This window comes from Carcharhinus amblyrhynchos, chromosome 1, assembly GCF_965287045.1.
Source record: "Carcharhinus amblyrhynchos chromosome 1, sCarAmb.v2.hapA, whole genome shotgun sequence".
Classification (NCBI taxonomy): domain Eukaryota; kingdom Metazoa; phylum Chordata; class Chondrichthyes; order Carcharhiniformes; family Carcharhinidae; genus Carcharhinus; species Carcharhinus amblyrhynchos.
In genome coordinates, this window is record NC_137324.1 from 16,650,078 (window position 1) to 16,668,531 (window position 18,454).

At 43.1% G+C, this 18,454-nt stretch overlaps 1 protein-coding gene across 1 annotated transcript; it reads right to left on the minus strand.

Moving 5' to 3' along the window:
• Window positions 1-5,241: 5,241 nt before the first annotated feature.
• Window positions 5,242-14,651, minus strand: LOC145348974 (fatty acid-binding protein, liver-like). Its single transcript, XM_080197147.1, has 4 exons — window positions 14,585-14,651; window positions 9,376-9,548; window positions 7,001-7,093; window positions 5,242-5,295 (listed from the first exon to the last, which is right to left on the minus strand). Exons 1-4 carry the CDS (start codon window positions 14,649-14,651, stop codon window positions 5,242-5,244), a joined length of 387 nt encoding a protein of 128 aa, XP_080053273.1.
• Between the last annotated feature and the right edge of the window lie 3,803 nt (window positions 14,652-18,454).

Sequence of the window (18,454 nt, forward strand, 5' to 3'; positions counted from 1 at the left end):
TTGCTCCCCATTTTACAACAGTGACAGCAGTACAAAACGTATTTCATTGGCTAATAATTGGGCAGTGTGGTAGCACAGTGGTTAGCACTGCTGCCTCACAGTGTCAGGGACCCAGGTTCAATTCAGACCTCGGATAACTGTCTGTGTGGAGTCTGCATATTCTTCCCACGCCTGCGTCCGATGCTCAGGCTTCCTCCAACAGTCACAAAGATGTGCAGGTAAGATTGATTGGCCATGTTAAAATGACCCTCGTCAGGAGGATTAGCAGGATAAATATGTGGGTTTACAGGAATAGGGCCTGGGTGTAAATATGATTGATGCAGACATGATGGGCCGAATGATCTTCTTCTGTAGAGTCATAGAGGTTTACAGCATGGAAACAGGCCCTTCAGTTCAACTTGTCCATGCTGTCTTTTATTTTAAACCCCTAAGCTAGTCCCAATTGTTGCATTTGGCCCATATCCCTCTATACTCACCTTACCCATGTAACTGTCTCAATGGTTTTTAAAAGTCAAAATTTTACCTGCCTCTACTACTACCTCTGGCAGCTTGTTCCAGGCACTCAGTCACCACCCTCTGTGTGAAAACAATTGCCCCGTTGGTCACTTTTGTATCTCTCCGCTCTCACCTTAAACCTATGCCCTCTAGTTTTAGACTCCCCACCTTTGGGAAAAGATATTGACTAGCTAGCTGATCTGTGCCCCTCATTATTTTATAGGCCACCCCTCAGCCTCTTACGCTCCAGAGAAAGTAGTCCCAGTCTATCCAGCCTTTCTTTATAACTCAAACCATCCCTACCCAGTCCCAGTAGCATCCTAGTAAATCTTTTCTGCACTCTTTCAAGTTTAATAATATTCTTTCTATAATAGGGTGACCAGAAGTGTACACAGTATTCCAAGTGTGGCCTTACTAATGACTTGTACAACTTCAACAAGACGTCTGTATTCAATGTTCTGACCAATGAAACCAAGCATGCCGAATGCCTTCTTCACCACTTTGTTCAATTGTGACTCCACTTTCAAGGAGCTATGAACATGTACCCCTAGATCTCTTTGTTCTGTAACTCTCCCCAACGCCCTACCATTAACTGAGTAAGTCCTGCCCTGGTTCAATCTACCAAAATGCATCACCTTGCATTTGTCTAAATTAAACTCCATCTGCCATTCGTCAGCCTACTGGCCCAATTGATCAAGATCCTGTTGTAATCGGAGATAACTTTCTTCACTGCCCACTATGCCACCAATCTTGGTGTCATCTGTAGAGTAGGGATTCTATGAAGTGCTCTGAGACATTGGGTTTTTACAGCATTGCTTGTCCTGAAACCATAAAATCCTGCCTGAAGTCAACAGACCTTTCCAAGGTCCGCCCCTCGCACCTTCCAATTCCCATGGTGGGAAGTGGATGGTAAACATCCGGCCATTTCCTGTCGTGAAAGATTAGAAATATAAGTCTGCTAATGTCTCTGAAAATAGTTGCATGACTATTTTCTTTGATAATGCTCCTGTGAAAATCCTTTGGGATGTTTTGCTTTGTTAATGGGGCTATAGGGATCCAAGTTGTTCTTCATTGGCTGTAGCCAATTTGGAAGTCATGAAAGGTGCTGTATAAAATCAAGATCTTCTTTCTGAAAACAGGGTGGCCCCCTACAATGAGTGAGTTATCCTCCATAGCCGATATCTCCCTTTTGTATGCCAGCATGTACAATGGCACAGTGGTGCAATGGCTAGCACTGCTGCCTGACAGAGCCAGAGATCTGGTTCAATTCTGGCCTCAGATCACTGACTGTGTGGAGTTTGCACATCCTCCCCATGTCTGCGTGGTTTTCCTCCGGGTGCTCCGGTTTCCTCCCAAAGTCCAAAGATGTGCGGGTTATGTTGATTGGCCATGCTAAATTGACCCTAATGTTGGGGGATTAGCAGAGTAAATGAGGGGGTATGAGAATAGGGCCTGGATAGGATTGTGGTCAGTGCAGACTTGATGGGCCAAATGGCCTCCTTCTGTACTGTACAGATCTATGTGTTCCTCTGCCAAGACTGCAAAAAAGATTAAGAATATGCCTATTGTCCTTTTCATTTATGGATTTCAACCAGAAAAGTGTCAAAGAACATAAGCTTTCGGACATAATTGTTAACTCTCAAGGTGTGTCAGTTATGTTACCATTCTTTGATGAAAAGTAACTAGTATAGGTGCCAGCAGGTATTTATTCACATAGATGTGAGCGTTTATATCACCGCTTCTATCTTTTGATGCTGCAAACAGAAATAAGGAAGTATCAGAAGTTGCCAGGCAACATGATGGAAGAAGGCATCTCAACATTGACCAGGAGGTGCAAATAAGAGGAACTATCCAGCTTTCTCTATTACAATATTCAATAGAACCATAATGTTTAAAGTTTATTTATTAGCTTCACAAGTAGGCTTACTTTAACAATGCAATGAAGTTACTGTGAAAATCTCCTCATCGCCATACTCCGGCGCCTGTTTGGGTACACTGAGGGAGAATTTAGCATGGTCAATGCACCTAACCTGCACGTTTCTTGGACTGTGGGAAAAAACTGGAGCACCCGGAGGAAACCCATGCAGACATGGGGAGAATACGCAGACTCCGCACAGACAGTGACCCAAGCCAGGAATTGAACCAGGGTCCCTGGCGCTGTGAGGCAGCAATGCTAACCACTGTGCCACTATGTTCCAGAAGCCTCTGAGATGGTGAGTATTGCAGATAATTCCAACTGCCGGAAAGGGATTCAGAGACATCTGATTATTGCAGACCTTGAAAGACAAACTTAGCAACATGTCCTCAGCATGCTCTTGGGTGAACTGGAGGTGCTTATCAAGTCTTGGCATTGCCCATGGATTTTGAGTGTATTGCAATATTTTAAGAATGTATCAATGTCATACATATGGATCCCATTGGGGAGCTAACCTGACATTGAGGAATTTATCGACCGCTACAGGCCTTGTTGCCATCAGGGATCTTTTCCTCCTTCGAGACATTCCCTTGATTTAAGGTAATTAATGCCCACCTCTGTAGTGGAACATGGTAAATATGATTTATAATACCTGCCACAATTCAGACAAACCATCGGACAAAAGCATAGGATTTATTTCAATATTATATAATGATATACATTTAGCACCACAAAGTTTTCTGCCATAATTTTGCAATGGGGGAATATGTGGTGAGCAATGACCATAATGTTACTGACGGAAAAGGACAAGTGTTGTCCTAGGGTTAAGGTGCTAAACGGGGGGAAGGCTAACTACAACCAGATTAGGCAGGATTTGGAGGCTGTTGTTTCGGAGAGGCTGTTTGAGTGTAAATCCACATTTGGCATGTGGGAGCAGTCGATTGCAGTGCAGGACAGGCATGTGTCGACAAAAAGGAAGGACAGGAAAGACAGGATTCAGGAACCATGGAAATTATTCTAGTCAAAAATAACAAGGATGCATACATGAGATCTACGCAACTAAAAACAGATGAAGCATTTGAAGATTAGGAACAAGAGGGTAGCTAGAGAAAGTATTGATCTACTTAAAGAAAAAGGAGGGAAATTATGTGTAGAACCAAAGGAAGTGGGTGAGATCCTTAATGGATGCTTTGTATCAATATTCACAGAGGAGAGGGACATGTCGATTGATGGTGTCTTGGAGGGGTGTGAAGCCTTTAGAACAAGTCATCATTATGAGGGAGGAAGGGTTAGGTGTATTAAAAAGTATTAAGTTAGACAAATCCGCAAGGCCAGATGGCATCAATCCCCAATTACTGAGGGAGGCAAGAGATGATAATTATTGGGCCTCAAACAGAAAGCTTTATTTCCTCGTTAGCTACTGGTGAGATCCCACATGATAGCCAATGTTGTCCCATTATTTAAGAAGGGTAGCAAGGATAACCTGGGTAATTATAGACCAGTGAGATTGACATCAGTCATAATGAAATTGTTGAAGGAGATTCATGGGAATAGGATCTATACACATTCGGAACTGAATGGAATTTTTAGTGACAGACAGCATGGTTTTGTACGAGGGAGGTCCAATTGAGGATTTTGAGGAGGTGACAAAAATGATTAATGAGGGATGGCCTGTGGATATTGTCTGCATGGACTTTAGTAAAGCATCTGACATGGTCCCTCATGGCAGGCTGGTGCAAAAGATTATATCTCTCGGGATCAGGGGTGAACTAGCTAGATGGATTCAGAACTGGCTTGGCCATAGAAGACAGAGGGTAGTGGTGGAAAGATGTTTTTCTGAATGGAGGTCTGTAACTAGTGGTGTTCCACAGGCACCAATGCTGGGACCTCTGCTGTTTGTAATATATATAAATGACTTGGAAGAAAATGTAGCTGGTCTGATCAGCAAGTATGCGGATGATACTAGGATTGCTGGAGTTGCGGATAATGATGAAGTTTGTCAGAGAATACAGCAGAATATAGATAGGCTGGAAAATTGGACAGAGAAATGGCAGATGGAATTTACTTTGGACAAATGCGAGGTGATGCATTTTGGTAGATCCAATTCAAGTGGGAGCTATAAAATAAATGATAGAACCATAGAGAGATCTGGGAGTTCAGGTCCACAGATCCTTGAAAGTGTCAGCACAGGTGGAAATGGCAGAGAAAAAGGCATATGACAAGTTTGCCTTCATCGGATGGGGCATTGAGTATAAAAGTTGGCAAATTATGCTGTAGATATATAAAACGTTGGTGAGACCACATTTGGAACACTGTCTCCAACTCTGTTCACCACACTACCAGAAGGACGTGGAGGCTTTGGTGAGAGTACAGAAAAGGTTCACCAAGATGTTGCCTGGTAGCTATGAGGAGAGATTGAATAAACTGGGATTATTCTGTCTGGAAAGACACAGGCTGAGGGGCGACCTAATAGAAGTTTATAAAATTATGGGAAGTATTGATAGGGTGAACAGTTGGAAGCTTTTTCCTAGGGCAGAAATTACAATTTCAAAGGGGAACAAGTTCAAGATGAGGGGCGAAAGGTTTAGTGGAGATGTGCAGGGGCAGTTTTTTACACAGAGGGCAGTGGGGACCTGGAATGCACTGCCAGGTGAGACGGTTGAGGCAGTTACGTTAGCCAAATTTAAGACTTATCTTGATAGGCATATGAACAAATGGGGAAGAGAGGGATAAAAGTTGTTGGAGTAGATGGGACAACATGATCAGCACAGGCTTGGAAGGCTGAAGGGACTGTTCCTGCGCTCTTCTGCTCTGTCCTTTGTTCTATAATTTCAACTGACCCTCTTGCTGATTCTCTGGTAGACAATGTTTCCAATCACCATGGTCTGAAATCAGAAAATAAAACTTAATCAATTTCACTTTACAAAGGGACGTTGTACAACATTGAGATTGACTCCAGTTTTGTTTGGTAGTTAGCACATTCTCTGATGACTCAGAGGTTTTGAGTTCAAGACCCACTATAAACTGACACCTCAGAAAGAAAGTAAGGTTTTAATTTATACAGCACCTTACATGACCTCAGGGCACCGCAATGTAGATTATGGCCAATTAATTATTTTCTTGAAATATAGGCTGGGATTTTCCTGTCCTGCCGTGGTGGTACCCACCATGGCAGGTCTGACGGTCCAGTCAAATGTCCTTTGACGTCTGACGGGACGGGGTGATACATGGTGGACAGGGCTGGACAATCTTGTCCATAGTCATTGTTGTAATGTAGAGACTAGGCAGTCAAAATGCACACAGCAAGCTCACATATGCTGCAATGTGATATAGTGTTCAGATAATCTACTTCTGTATCATTGATTGAGGGGTAAATACTGGGCTGGATATTGAGTTCAATGTGGTTTGGGTGTATATTCATAGAATTCCTACAGGGCAGAAAGAGGCCATTCAGCCCAACGAGCCTGCACCAACAACAATCCCACCCATGTCCCCAAACCACATATTTTTACCCTGCTATGACACAAAGGGACAACTTATCATGGCCAATCAACCTAACCCGCATGTGGGTTTGGACATGGGAGGAAACCAGAGCACCTGGAGGAAATGCACGCAGACATGGGAAGAACATGCAAACCCCACACCGACAGTCGCCCAAGGCCGGAACTGAACCAGAGTCCCTGGCGCTGTGAGGCAATAGTGCTAACCACTGTGCCACCGTGACCCCCCTGTTGAAGATTCCAAAGCATTATTGCAGTCAAACTGTTGCTTCTTCAGACAACTATAAGGTTCATGGTGGGAGATATAGGAGGGATGTCCGAGGTAAATTCTTCACTCAGAGAGTGGTTGGGGTTTGGAATACACTGCCTGCTGTGATAGTGGAGTCGGACTTTGGGAACTTTCAAGCAGTTATTGGATAGGCACATGAAGCACTCCAGAATGATAGGGAGTGGGATAGCTTGACCTTGGGTTCAGACGTAGCGCAAGGGCCAAAGGGCCTGTACTGTGCTGTACTGTTCTATGTTCAGTGTTCTATAATATTAAAAACTGACAAAGTGAACACTTATCAAATTGGTGTGTGAGATTTTGCTGTGAAGAAATTGCAAGCCATGGGAACCCAAACTACACGTTTTCTTCAACAGGGTCTGGTTTTCACCCCCTTTTTGTCTTCTGGATTTTTATGGGCAAATTGGATATATAAAGATTTTTATTCTATCCCTGTTCTGCTGAAGGCTGATGTCTCACTCCATTGACTTTGGGCAACCTCTGGTCCTCATTAAAGTGTGAGCCTTGACAGTGAGGTCAGCAAGTTCCTTGATCGCGAGAAACCCTCTTTGGTGTTGTCCACAGTCACGCCCGAGAAGCAAGGATTGCTGGACAGCAGGCAAGAGTCCAAACCCTGGCCATTTTCTCCCCTTCCCAATTTGTGGAGCCTGATGGATGCTTGAAGTTGAAGACCAATTAAAATCCCATCAAGTCATCATCTTACGCATATCAATGTCAGATTTCAGCTGCTCGTGAGTGGCTCACAGGATTAAACCCAAACCAAGAAATACAAGAAATCACGACAGAGAATGAATTATAACTTACATTAATCAGTTGGTCTCCAGTGACCTCTACAACTGAGGTAATGTTTTGTATCTTGGCAACAAGTCTATAGTTCCCTTCACGCTCAATAATGGTCTAGATAATTGAGAAATAAGACATTAAAAACTAAGTTTTCAAAGAAGTCCTGATATTAATCAAACCTTTTTTTAATTCTTTCATGGGATGTAGGACTTTGCCAGCATTTGTTACTCATTATTGCTTTTTAAACTGAGTGACAGTGGCAGTAAAGCGTTAACCTATGTAGGTCTGGAGTCACATGTAGGTCAGATCATGTAAGGATGGTAGATTTCGTTCCCCCAAAGTCTTTTTTTAAGTTTATTTATTGGTGTCACAAGTAGGCTTACATTAACATTGCAATGAAGTTCCTGTGAAAATCCCCGAGTCACCACTCTGTACCCTGTTCGGGTACACTGAGGAAGAATTTAGCAAGGCCAGTACACCTAACCAGGCCATCTTTTGGAGCACCCGGAGGAAACCCATGCAGGCACACAGGCCACACCCCAAACTGGGAATCGAACCTGGGACCTTGGTGCTATGAGGCAGTAGTGCTAACCACCGTGCTGCCTAAGGGCATTAGTGAACCTGATGGGTTTTTTTAAGATAATCGTTTTATGGTCATTACAAGACTTGTAATTCCAGGCTTTTTTTTAATTGAATTTACATTCCAACGTCTGCCATGGTGGGACTGGAAGCCATGCCTCCAGAGAATTACCCTATGCCACTGGAATGGATTACTTGTTACTGCACCACGATGCCAAATATCACAGTCATTGTCTCTTGGTAACCTCAGCCTCCAATATCCATCTGGGAATTTGAATTTAACTTTCCCACTGTAGGAAACTTTCGAAACAAAAGTTTGCTCAGTATTACTTAAAACTGGCAGTAAGTTTAATCACGGGACATAATCAGGAGACAGTGTTACAACAAGCCTCACAACCTTCATAAGTTTTTTACACTCCTTTGTCTTCCAGGAAATTCCTGAGGGATGCGTGCTGTGAAGGAGCATGAGGAAATTGGCTTGCTTAGTCAAGTGGGAGATCAGCAGGCCTCAAGGCTGCCAAGACAGGCCAGTTTTAAAATGGATTAGCAAAGCACAGGCCTCTTGATTATCTGGCCATTTGCACTCTCCCCCATGCAGAGGCACTCCTTCCTTCTGACAGAGAATCAACTTTGATTTCCATTTACATTATACTGGAGCAAATGATTCATATAAATAAACACCTCACCACCCATCGGCCTATTATATATATTTTAATTGTAAATACAAGACTGATTTTCAACACCATTGCCCCGTTATCGAAAATTTTTCAAGGGATGATATGGATTGAAAAACGATAGTCAAAAAGACGAAAAACGAAATGAAGAAACACTTTCTTACGCAGTGAGTGGTTAGGATCTAGGATACACAAAGGGTGTGACTTTCAAAAGGGAATTGGATTAACAACTGAAGGGAAAATAAACTGCAGGGATAAGGGAAAGGGAGAGTGCCGTTTTTTATTCAATCGTGGCATGTGGGTGTCGCTGGCCGGAGAAATATTGGTTGCCCAATAATTACTTTTAAGCTGAATAGCTTACTAGGCCATTTCAGAGTCAACCACACTGCTGTCGTGTGTAGGCCAGATGAGGATAGCAGACGGCAAATTTCCTTCCCTAAGGACCTTACATGAGTTTTAATGACAATCAACAATAGTTCCATTGTCATAGAATACCTACATTACAGAATAAGGCCATTTGGCCCATTGAGCTGGCATCTCACCCAGGCCCTATCCATGTAATCCACATATTTACCCCGCTAATCCCCCTTAACCGACACATCTTGGAGCACTAAGGAGCAACTTCACATGGCCAATCCACCTAACCCGCACATCTTTGGACTGTGAGGGCAAACCAGAGCACCCGGAAGAAACCCATGCAGTCACGAGAGAACGCAAGGCCAGAATTGAACCCAGATTCCTAGCGCAGTGAGGCAGCAATGCTAATCACCATGCCACCGTGCCACCCTAACTAGATGTTTAATTCCAAATTGATGGAATTCAAATTCCATCACTAAATTCAGGTTTGAACTTGAATCCCACAGGGCATTATCCTGGATGTCTGGATTACCAGTCCAGAGGCAATACTGCTGTGCCACATCCTCCTCCTGAGTGAGTGAGGGGATATAAATTGCTCCTGCAGAGAGCAGACATGTCTCAACAAATTAAATAGCCTCCTTCTGTATAAGTCTATGACTTCATCATCTCAGTTCGAGTCTTCAGTGAAGACTACACATGAAAATATACAGTGGAATGATACAGTGCTTTGCATTAGAAACATCACCTTAAGGTTTGCCCTTGGTATTTAACAGAGGGAAGGGTTACCTTAATTTTTTCTCCTGAGGGAGAGTCTATTTCTGTCTCCTGACCAATTACAAACTCATTAACGATCACTTGACTGCCCATCGTGACAGTGACCTTAAAGTAGTCTCCAATTTCGACAATTTCAGAAGTGCTTTCCTTGCCATTCCCTTTCTCAATCAAGTCATCTGAGAGACCTAGAAATTGGACAAAGACAACAGGAGTTGAAGTGCCTGATTAGTTAAAGCTTTTACAGTTGCTGAGGTGATTATTACTTGAATGGGTGTAAATTGAGAGAGGCGGATACTCAATGAGACCTTGGAGTCCTCGTACATCAGGCGCTGAAAGTAAGCCCGTAGGTATGGTAGGTAGTAAAGAAGGCAACTGGTATGTTGGTCCTCATAGTGAAAGGATTTGACATAAAATAAGAAATGTGTCAATGCAATTATATAGGATATTGGTGAGGCCACACCTGGAGTGTTGTGCACAGTTTTGGTGCCTTTATCTGAGGAAGGGTGTCCTCAATATAGAGGGAGTACAGCAAAGGTTTACTAGACTGATTCCTGGGATGGCAGGTCTGTCACATGAGGAGAGACTAAGTCCGTTAGGATTATATTCATAGGAGTTTAGAAGAGTGAGAGGGGATCTCACAGAAACTTATAAAAATCTAACAGGGTTGGAAAGGGTAGATTCAAAAAGAATGTTCCCAGTGGTGGGGGAGTCCGGAACTAGGGGTCATAGTTTGAGGCTAAGGGGTAAACCTTGTGGTGAGGAGAAATTTCTTCACCCAAAGAATGGTGAATGTGTGGAGTTCACTACCACAGAATGTAGCTGATGCCAAAACGTTGTCTGATTTCAAGAAGAAATTAAATATACTTCTTGGAGCTAAAGGGATCAAGGGATATGGAGGGAAGGCAGGATCAGGATATTGAATTTGACAATCAGCCATGATCAAAATGAATGGTGGAGCAGGCTTGAAGGGCCGAATGGCCTAATCCTGCTTCTCGTTTCTAAGTTTCTACATTTCTGTGAAAGTGAATGGAAGGCGGATCGAAAGTGAATGGAAGGAGGATGGAAAGTGAATGGAAGAAGTCCTGAAGAATGGTCCTGGCAAAGCAAATTTTTATTTATTCATTAGTCATAAGAAGGCTTACATTAGCACTGCACTGAAGTTGCTGTGAAAGTCCCAGTTGCCACGCTCTGGCACCTGTTTGGGTACATTCAAGGAGAATTTAGCCAATGCACCTAACCAGCATGCCTTTCAGACTATGGGAGGAAACCGGAACACCATGGATTGATTATATACTGACACTTGAGGTTGAGAATCTGATTGGCAAATACAATAAAAACTAAGCTAAAATTTTACATTCCTTAATCTTTGCTTTTAGTGGAATACTGTGGTACTACTTGTCACCTATCTAACCTTTCTTTGTAAATCTTACTTGCAGTTCAGAATCTATCCTGGTGTTGGAACAGAGGTTTCTATTGGCATCTAAAGACCAAATAATGGTGGCTCTAATTTAGTTGATTAATTCCAAATACAAATGATCTCAGCAGGTCTGGCAACATCCGTAAGGAGAGATTTTCCAGCATTTCCTCTTTTGGTTTCAGATTCAAGAAACTACAAAAGGTCATGAATATAGCCCAATCCATCACGCAAACCAGCCTCCCATCCACTGACTCTGTCTACAGAGTTTCAGTCTTTCAGAGTTTGTGATACCAGTTGCTGCATTTGTACGTTACACAGGAGTGACTACACTTGGCTAGAAAGAATTTTGAGATGTGAAAAGTGCTGTATAAATTAAGTTATCTTTCATTGTCACAAACAAAGGAAAAGCAGCAATAACTTTGCAGACTATAAACTCCTACAAACAGCAATGAGAGAATAAATGAGCAGATCATTTGTTTGCTGATTGAGGGGTTATATCTGTACCTATTAACTCTAGTGTCTAAAGAACCATGAAGTAGACTTGGTAACTTGAATAAAAGAAAAAGGTAAAGTAAAGTTTATTTATTAGTTACAATTAGGCTTACATTAACACTGCAATGAAGTTACTGTGGAAATCCACTAGTCACCACACTCCGGCACCTGTTCAGGTACATTGAGGGAGAATTTAGCATGGCCAATACGCCTAACCCACACTTCCTTGGACTGTGACAGGAAACTGGAGCACCTGGAGGAAACCCACACAGACATGGAAAGAATGTGCAAATTCCACACAGACAGTGACCTAAGCTGGGAATCAAACCCAGGTTCCTGGTGCTGTGAGACAGCAACCACTGTGCTGCCCAAAAATAATGCAGATGCTGGAATCTGAACCAAAAATGTCAGAAATCTCAGCAGGCCTGACAGCATCTGTGGAGAGAAGATTCATCCAATCTCGAAACATTGGCTCTGCTCTCTCTTCAGTGATGCCATCTGACCTGTTGAGATTTTCTGCTTTGATATCTTGAACACCGGGAGCTCTTTATTGTAAGTTTGCGCCGTTCCATAACCAGCTCTAAAACTGTACAACTGGTTTCCACACTGGGAGGAGCTAATCTGCAGGGGTCACCTGACCCACACTCTTAAAGGTACAGTGTACACCCCCAAACCCCAATGTTCATTATATACATACATGACACAAACCCTCTGAGTAGAGCACCCCACCTCCCCCACCCTCCTCACGCCACCCCTGCCACCCCCATCCCTCAGCGAGAGTTTACAGGGCCTTGAGTTATTCACAGTGCAGCAATCCTTCAGTACTCTTCTGGGATGTCAACTTGGATCACGTGCTTAGCTCTTTGGCAGAGGGTTAGAGTCCACAGCCTCATCACACCATGGGGAGAGGTTTAATGCCTAAAATGAAGGTGACATTTTGACCCCATTCAATTTTGTCACTCTAAGGTGACAATCCATCCGGTCATAAAATAAGTCTGGATGAGGAAGAATATTCTACCGCTATAACGGTAGAATATTCTGATCTAATTGGCTTCCTTTTGGTTCAATTATGTACCTCAGGCTTGACTCCTAAATTGCCACTGTCTTTGTTTGACAGTCACCTTCCTTCACTTTGGAAGCTGACAACTTGGTTAACCAAACTTTGATATCAGACTATTTGTACAAAAGGAATTGGAAATGGAGGCATGGTAAAGACTCAAGAGATCTACGTTTGCCAAAAGAACAAAGATGACTGTTTTGAGTTGTTCCATTTAAACAAAGATTTTAAAAGCATTACGCAGGCAGCTATGAAGGTAGACTGAGATATTATTAAGCATTTCAATCTTTAAACATAGGAATTAGGAGCAGAAGTCTGCAATTTGACCCTTTGAGCCCACTCTGCTATTCAATCGGAGCATGGCTAAACTCTCCCTGGTTTCCAATCCACCTTCCCCTGTTTCCCATACCCTCTCTCCCTTTCTTTATTAGAAATATGTCTATCTCCCTCTTGGAACCATTCAATGATTCAGGCTCCACTGCACTATGGGGCGGCGAGTTCTACAAATTCACCACGCTCTGCGAGAAGTAGTTCCTCCTTATCTCAGTTTTAAATCTACCGCTTCTTAACCTATAGTCACGTTCTCCTCGTGTCTGCGTGGGTTTCCTCTGAGTGCTCCGATTATTTGCTCCCACAGTCCAAAACTGTGCGGGTTAGGTGGATTGGCTAGGGGATTAGCTAGGGTAAATGGGATTTTGGGGGTAGGGCGTGGATGGGATTGTGGTCGGTGCAGACTCAAATGAGCCAAATGGCCTCCTTCTGCACTGTAGGATTCTATGTTTTTTGTTAACCTGTGACCTCTTGTTCAAGATTGCTCCATAAGGGGAAACATTTTGCCTAATTTACTTTATCCATTCCTTTTAAAATTTTGTATACTTCGATCAGATCCCCTTTCATCTTTCTAAACTCCAACGAGTATGAACTGTTTAATCTCTCCTCACACATCAACCTTTCATCCCTTGACCTTCTCGTTTAATATAAGCTTCACCTAATCCAGTTCAGTTATTCAGTGACACACGAGGAAATCCATCACCGGTCCCCAAACCGAGGAACGGAATCATCCACACAACGCATCTAATGATTTGTCTGATGTAGAGTGACTGAGGCAGATCTCGTGTGATACTATATTGCAATAGAGTCAGTCGCCTCCCATCCCCCCTGGTGTTGACATCAAATTTAGCAAGAGGCAAAATGAGCTGACGGTTCACAACTGCTGTATCACACATGGTCAAAATCTACCTCACTCACTCTCTCTCCATGCTGAGAAGCCAACTTCACCCAAAGCATTTTGCTGTACATTGGAAGAGCCAATCCTTATAGGGAAATAAGGGCGTGGAATGTCCTGCCTGCAGCAGTTGTGGACTCGCCAACTTTAAGGCATTCAAATGGTCGTTGGATAGGCATATGGATAACATTGGAATAGTTTAGATTAGAGGGGCATTAGATTCGTTCCACTGGTCGGTGCAACATCGAGGGCCGAAGGGCCTGTACTGCGCTGTAATGTTCTATGTTCTATGTTATGCTTTGCAGATTTATTTATTTAAACCATGCAACAGAACATTGAACATTGAGCAGTACAGACAGAGACAGGCCCTTCAGCCCACGATGTGCTGAACATGGCACCCAATTAAACTAATCCTTCCTGCCTGTCCTTGGTCCATATCCCTCTATTCCTTGTAAATCCTGGAATTCCCTCCCTAACAACATTCTGGGACAACCCACAGCAAGTGGACTGCAGCGATTCAAGAAGGCAGCTCACCAGCACCTTTGCAATTAGGAATGGGTGATAAATGCTGCCTAACCAGCAATGCCCATGTCCCACGAATGAATAAAACAATCATGTGATTATCTAAAAGCCCCTTAAATGCCCCTATCGTATCTGACTTCACCACCACCCCAGGCAGCATATTCCAGACATCTGCACCTTTTGTGTAAAAAAACTTACCCCTCACATCTCGTTTGAACTTCCCTTAAGTGCGTGCCCCCTATTATTAGACATTTCGGGCTGGACTTTCCAGTTATACTCATTCCGAAGCTGGAAAGTCCCACCCGAGGTCAATAGTCATTGTCTGCTCCACAGGCAACTCTGGGAAAAAGATTCTGACTGATAATTCCTTTGCAAAGTACCAATTGTTTTGAGATCACTTTTCCTCGTAAAATAGACTTGTGTTGATCTCCTCTGATATCAAATATTTTAGAAATTCATGTTATTATTGGAAGCACAAACACATTGTAAATTGTGATGCCACACTTACCAATCGCTCTCATAAATGGTGCAAAGTTTTGCTGGCTCTGCAGCTCATAACTTCCATTGAAAGCCATTGTGAGGGAGTCCTCTCAGCCCAACACAGCCAGACAAGAAAGGCTGCTTCCAGGTCGCTGCATTGCTTTATCAAGGTTTCTTTACCTTGCAAGGTTAAAGGTGTGATGGTTTGCGGTGATGTTGAATCATTAACTCACGTACACAATGTACGAGGGTGACTCAGACTTGATGTGCCAAGAAATGCTGTAGCCATTAGCACCCTCAAGTATCTTTTCACCCAATGTGCTGACTCATGCAGTATTACAGCTGCCAATAAGTGGCAGCTTAGCCCGGTTGGTTACACTCCCTCAATAGGTTGTGAATTTCACAAATGTTATTTTGCTTAGCTGCTCCAGCATTGGTGCTAGATCATTGTAGGGAAGTGGTTTACGCAGAATTATGTTGAGGCCATACCACCCAAACAAGCTATTTTTTCCAGCTGATCCGTGCTGTCTTTTTATAGAATTGAATCCCCACAGTTCAGGAAGAGGCCATTCAACCCTTCATTTGGTTTGATTTGAGTTATTATTGTCACATGTATTAGTATACAGTGAAAAGTATTGTCTCTTGCACGCAAGGCATACCGTTCATAGAGAAGGAAAGGAGAGAGTGCAGAATGTAGTGTTACAGTCACAGCTAGGGTGGACAAAGATCACTTAGTACTCCTTCATGCTAAATTCAGTAAGGTTTAAGGTACTGATGGATAAAGATAAGTGTAGTCCTCAGGTGAAGATCCTACATTGGGAGAAGGCTAATTATGACAATATTAGGCAGGAACTGAAGAATGTAGATTGGAGGTAGACGTTTGAGGGCAAATCAATATCTGGCATGTGGGAGCTTTCAAACATAAGTTGATAGGGATTCAAGACTGGCACATTCCTGTAAGGATGACAGATCAGTATGGGAAGTTTTGGGAATCCTGGATAATGAGAGATATTGTGAGCCTAGTCAAAGAGAAAAAGGAAGCATTTGTCAAAGCTAGGAGGGTGGGAACACAAGAAACAAGTGTCAAGTACAAGAAAAATAGAAAAAAACTTTAAGGAGGGCTAAAAGGGGTCATGAAAAGTCATTGCCCAGCAGGATTAAGGAAAATCACAATGTTTTTTGTACATATATAATGAGCTAGAGGGTAGCCAGGGAGAAGGTTGGCCCACTCAAGGACAGGAGTGGGAATCTATGTGTGAGCCAGAGGAAATGGGCAAGGTATTAAATGAATATTTTGCATCAGTATTCACCAAAGAGAAGGACTTAGTGGAATGTGAGTCTGGAGAAGGGTGTGTAGTCGAGATCAAAAAGGAGATTGGGGTTCTTGAGAAATATTAGGGTAGGTAAGTCCCCAGGGTCTGATGGGATATACCCCAGAATATTGAGAGAGGCAAGGTAGGAAATTGCTGGGGCCTTGATATCCTCACTAGCTACATGGCAAGTCCCAGAGGATTGGAGAATAACCAATGTTGTTCGTGTATTTAAGAAAGGTAATAAGAATTATCCAGGTAATTGCAAGCTGATGAGCCTTACATCAATAGTAGGGAAATTATCGAAGAGGATTCTTCGAGACAGAATTTACTCCCACGTGGAAATAAGTGGACGTATTAGCAAGAGGCAACTTGGTTTTGTGAAGGGGAGGTTGTGTCTCACTAACTTCATTGAGTTTTTCAAGGAAGCGACGAAGATGATTGATGAGGGTAGGGCAGTGGATGTTTTCTACATGGATATCAGTAAGGCCTTTGACAAGGTCCCTCATGGTAGACTGGTACAAAAAGTGAAGTTGCATGGAATCAGAGGTGAGCTGTCAAACGGGTACAGAACTGGCTCGGTTATAGAAGACAGAGGGTAGCAGTGGAAGGGTGCATTTCCGAATGGAGGACTGTGATAAGTAGCATTCCTTAGGGATCAGTGCTGGGACCTTTGCTGTTTGTCATATATATAAATGAGTTGGACGAAAATGTAACTGGTTTGATTAGTAAGTTTGCGGATGACACAAAGGTTGGTGGATTTGCCAATAGCGATGATCATCAGAGGATGCAGCAGGATATAGATCAGTTGGAGACTTGGGTGGAGAGATAGCAGATGGAGTTTAATCCGGACAAATGTGAGGTAATGCATTTTGGAAGGTTGAATACAGATGAGAAATGCACAGTATATGACAGAACCCTTAAGAGTATTGATAGGCAGAGGGATCTGAATGTACAGGTAGACAGGTCACTGAAAGTGGCAATGCAGGTGGAGAAGGTAGTCAAGAAGGCATACGGCATGCTTACCTTCTTTGGCTCGGTCATTGAGTTTAAAAATTGGCAAGTCATGTTGCAATTTTATAGAACCTTAATTTGGCTGCACTTGGAATATAATGTTCAATTCCGGTCTCCACTCTACCAGAAGGATGTGAAGGATTTAGAGAGGGTACAGAAAAGATTTGCCAGGATGTTGCCTGGTATGGAGGGCGTTAGGTATGAGGAGAAGTTGGAGAAACTTGGTTTGTTCTCACTGGAACAGTGGAGGTTGAGGGGTGACTTGATAGAAGTCTATATGATTATGAGGGGCATGGACAGAATAGATGGTCAGAAGCTTTTTTCCAAGGTGGAAGAGTCAATTACTAGGGACATAAGTTTAAGGTGCAAGGGGCAAGATTTAAGAGAGATGTACAAGGCAGGATTTCTGCACAGAGGGTGGTGGGTGCCTGGAACCCGATGCCAGTGAGATAGTGGAAGCAGATACGATAGTGACTTTTAAGGGACAAATTGACAAGTACATGAATAGAATGGGAGTAGAGGAATACAGTCCCCAGGAGGGTAAAGGGTTTTAGTTCAGTCAGGCAGCATGGACAGTGCAGGCTTGGAGGGCCGAAGGGCCTGTTCCTGTGCTGTTATTTTCTTTGTTCACCCGGAGGAAACCCACGCAGACATGGGGAGGACGTGCAGACTCTGCACAGACAGTGACCGGGAATTGAACCTGGGTCCCTAGCGCTGTGAGGTAGCAGTGCTAACCACTGTGCCACTACAGTTGCAGTTGAAGATGGTAAGAATCAAGGACTTAAGGCCTACCAGGGTGTCGAGCAAATATAATCAGGACAGATTCCTGTGCTACTACTGAGAGAAGGTTCCTTTATCAGACAGAGAGTCTTTCAATAAAATGCAAAGGGCCCTGGGTTTCCGCTCAGGTGGATGTAAAGGACACTCCTTGTGTCTAGGTTAGAAACCTGCCCTCAGCCAATGCCACCATATATTGTCTCATTCAACTGGCATTCATAGGAGTTTTGTTATGTGCAATCAATTGCTTCATTTGCTTAAATAGCAGGGCAAAGTGATTAGGTAATTATTAAGATGTAGAAAATTGCCAATAAATACATGTTCTTTCGTAAAATCCTTTTTGCTTGCTGGAACCCTGCAATTGCAAAATAAGACATTAATGGATAAAGTGATTTTCAGGATCTGGGAACAAATGCGAATTTGGCTGATCCTACAAAAGGACACACAAACCAGTAAACCAGAGAGTTGCCAAGACACGCAAACCAGTAAACCAGACTGTTACCAAAACACACAAACCAGTAAACCAGACTGTCACCAAAACACACAAACCAGTAAACCAGACTGTCACCAAAACACACAAACCAGTAAACCAGACTGTCACCAAAACACGCAAACCAGTAAACCAGACTGTCACCAAAACACGCAAACCAGTAAACTAGACTGTCACCAAAACACACAAACCAGTAAACCAGAGAGTCACCAAGACACACAAACCAGTAAACCAGACTGTCACCAAAACACGCAAACCAGTAAACCAGACTGTCACCAAAACACACAAACCAGTAAACCAGACTGTC

Bases quoted from the DNA above. Each gene is read 5' to 3' on its own strand.
- LOC145348974 (XM_080197147.1), bottom strand. From the start codon at position 14,651: ATGGCTTTCAATGGAAGTTATGAGCTGCAGAGCCAGCAAAACTTTGCA. The intron at 9,549-14,584 runs GTAAGTGTGGCA...TCCAATTTCTAG, and splicing joins ACCATTTATGAGAGCGATTG to GTCTCTCAGATGACTTGATT. The intron at 5,296-7,000 runs GTAAGTTATAAT...TTCTGATTTCAG, and splicing joins CTGGAGACCAACTGATTAAT to ACCATGGTGATTGGAAACAT.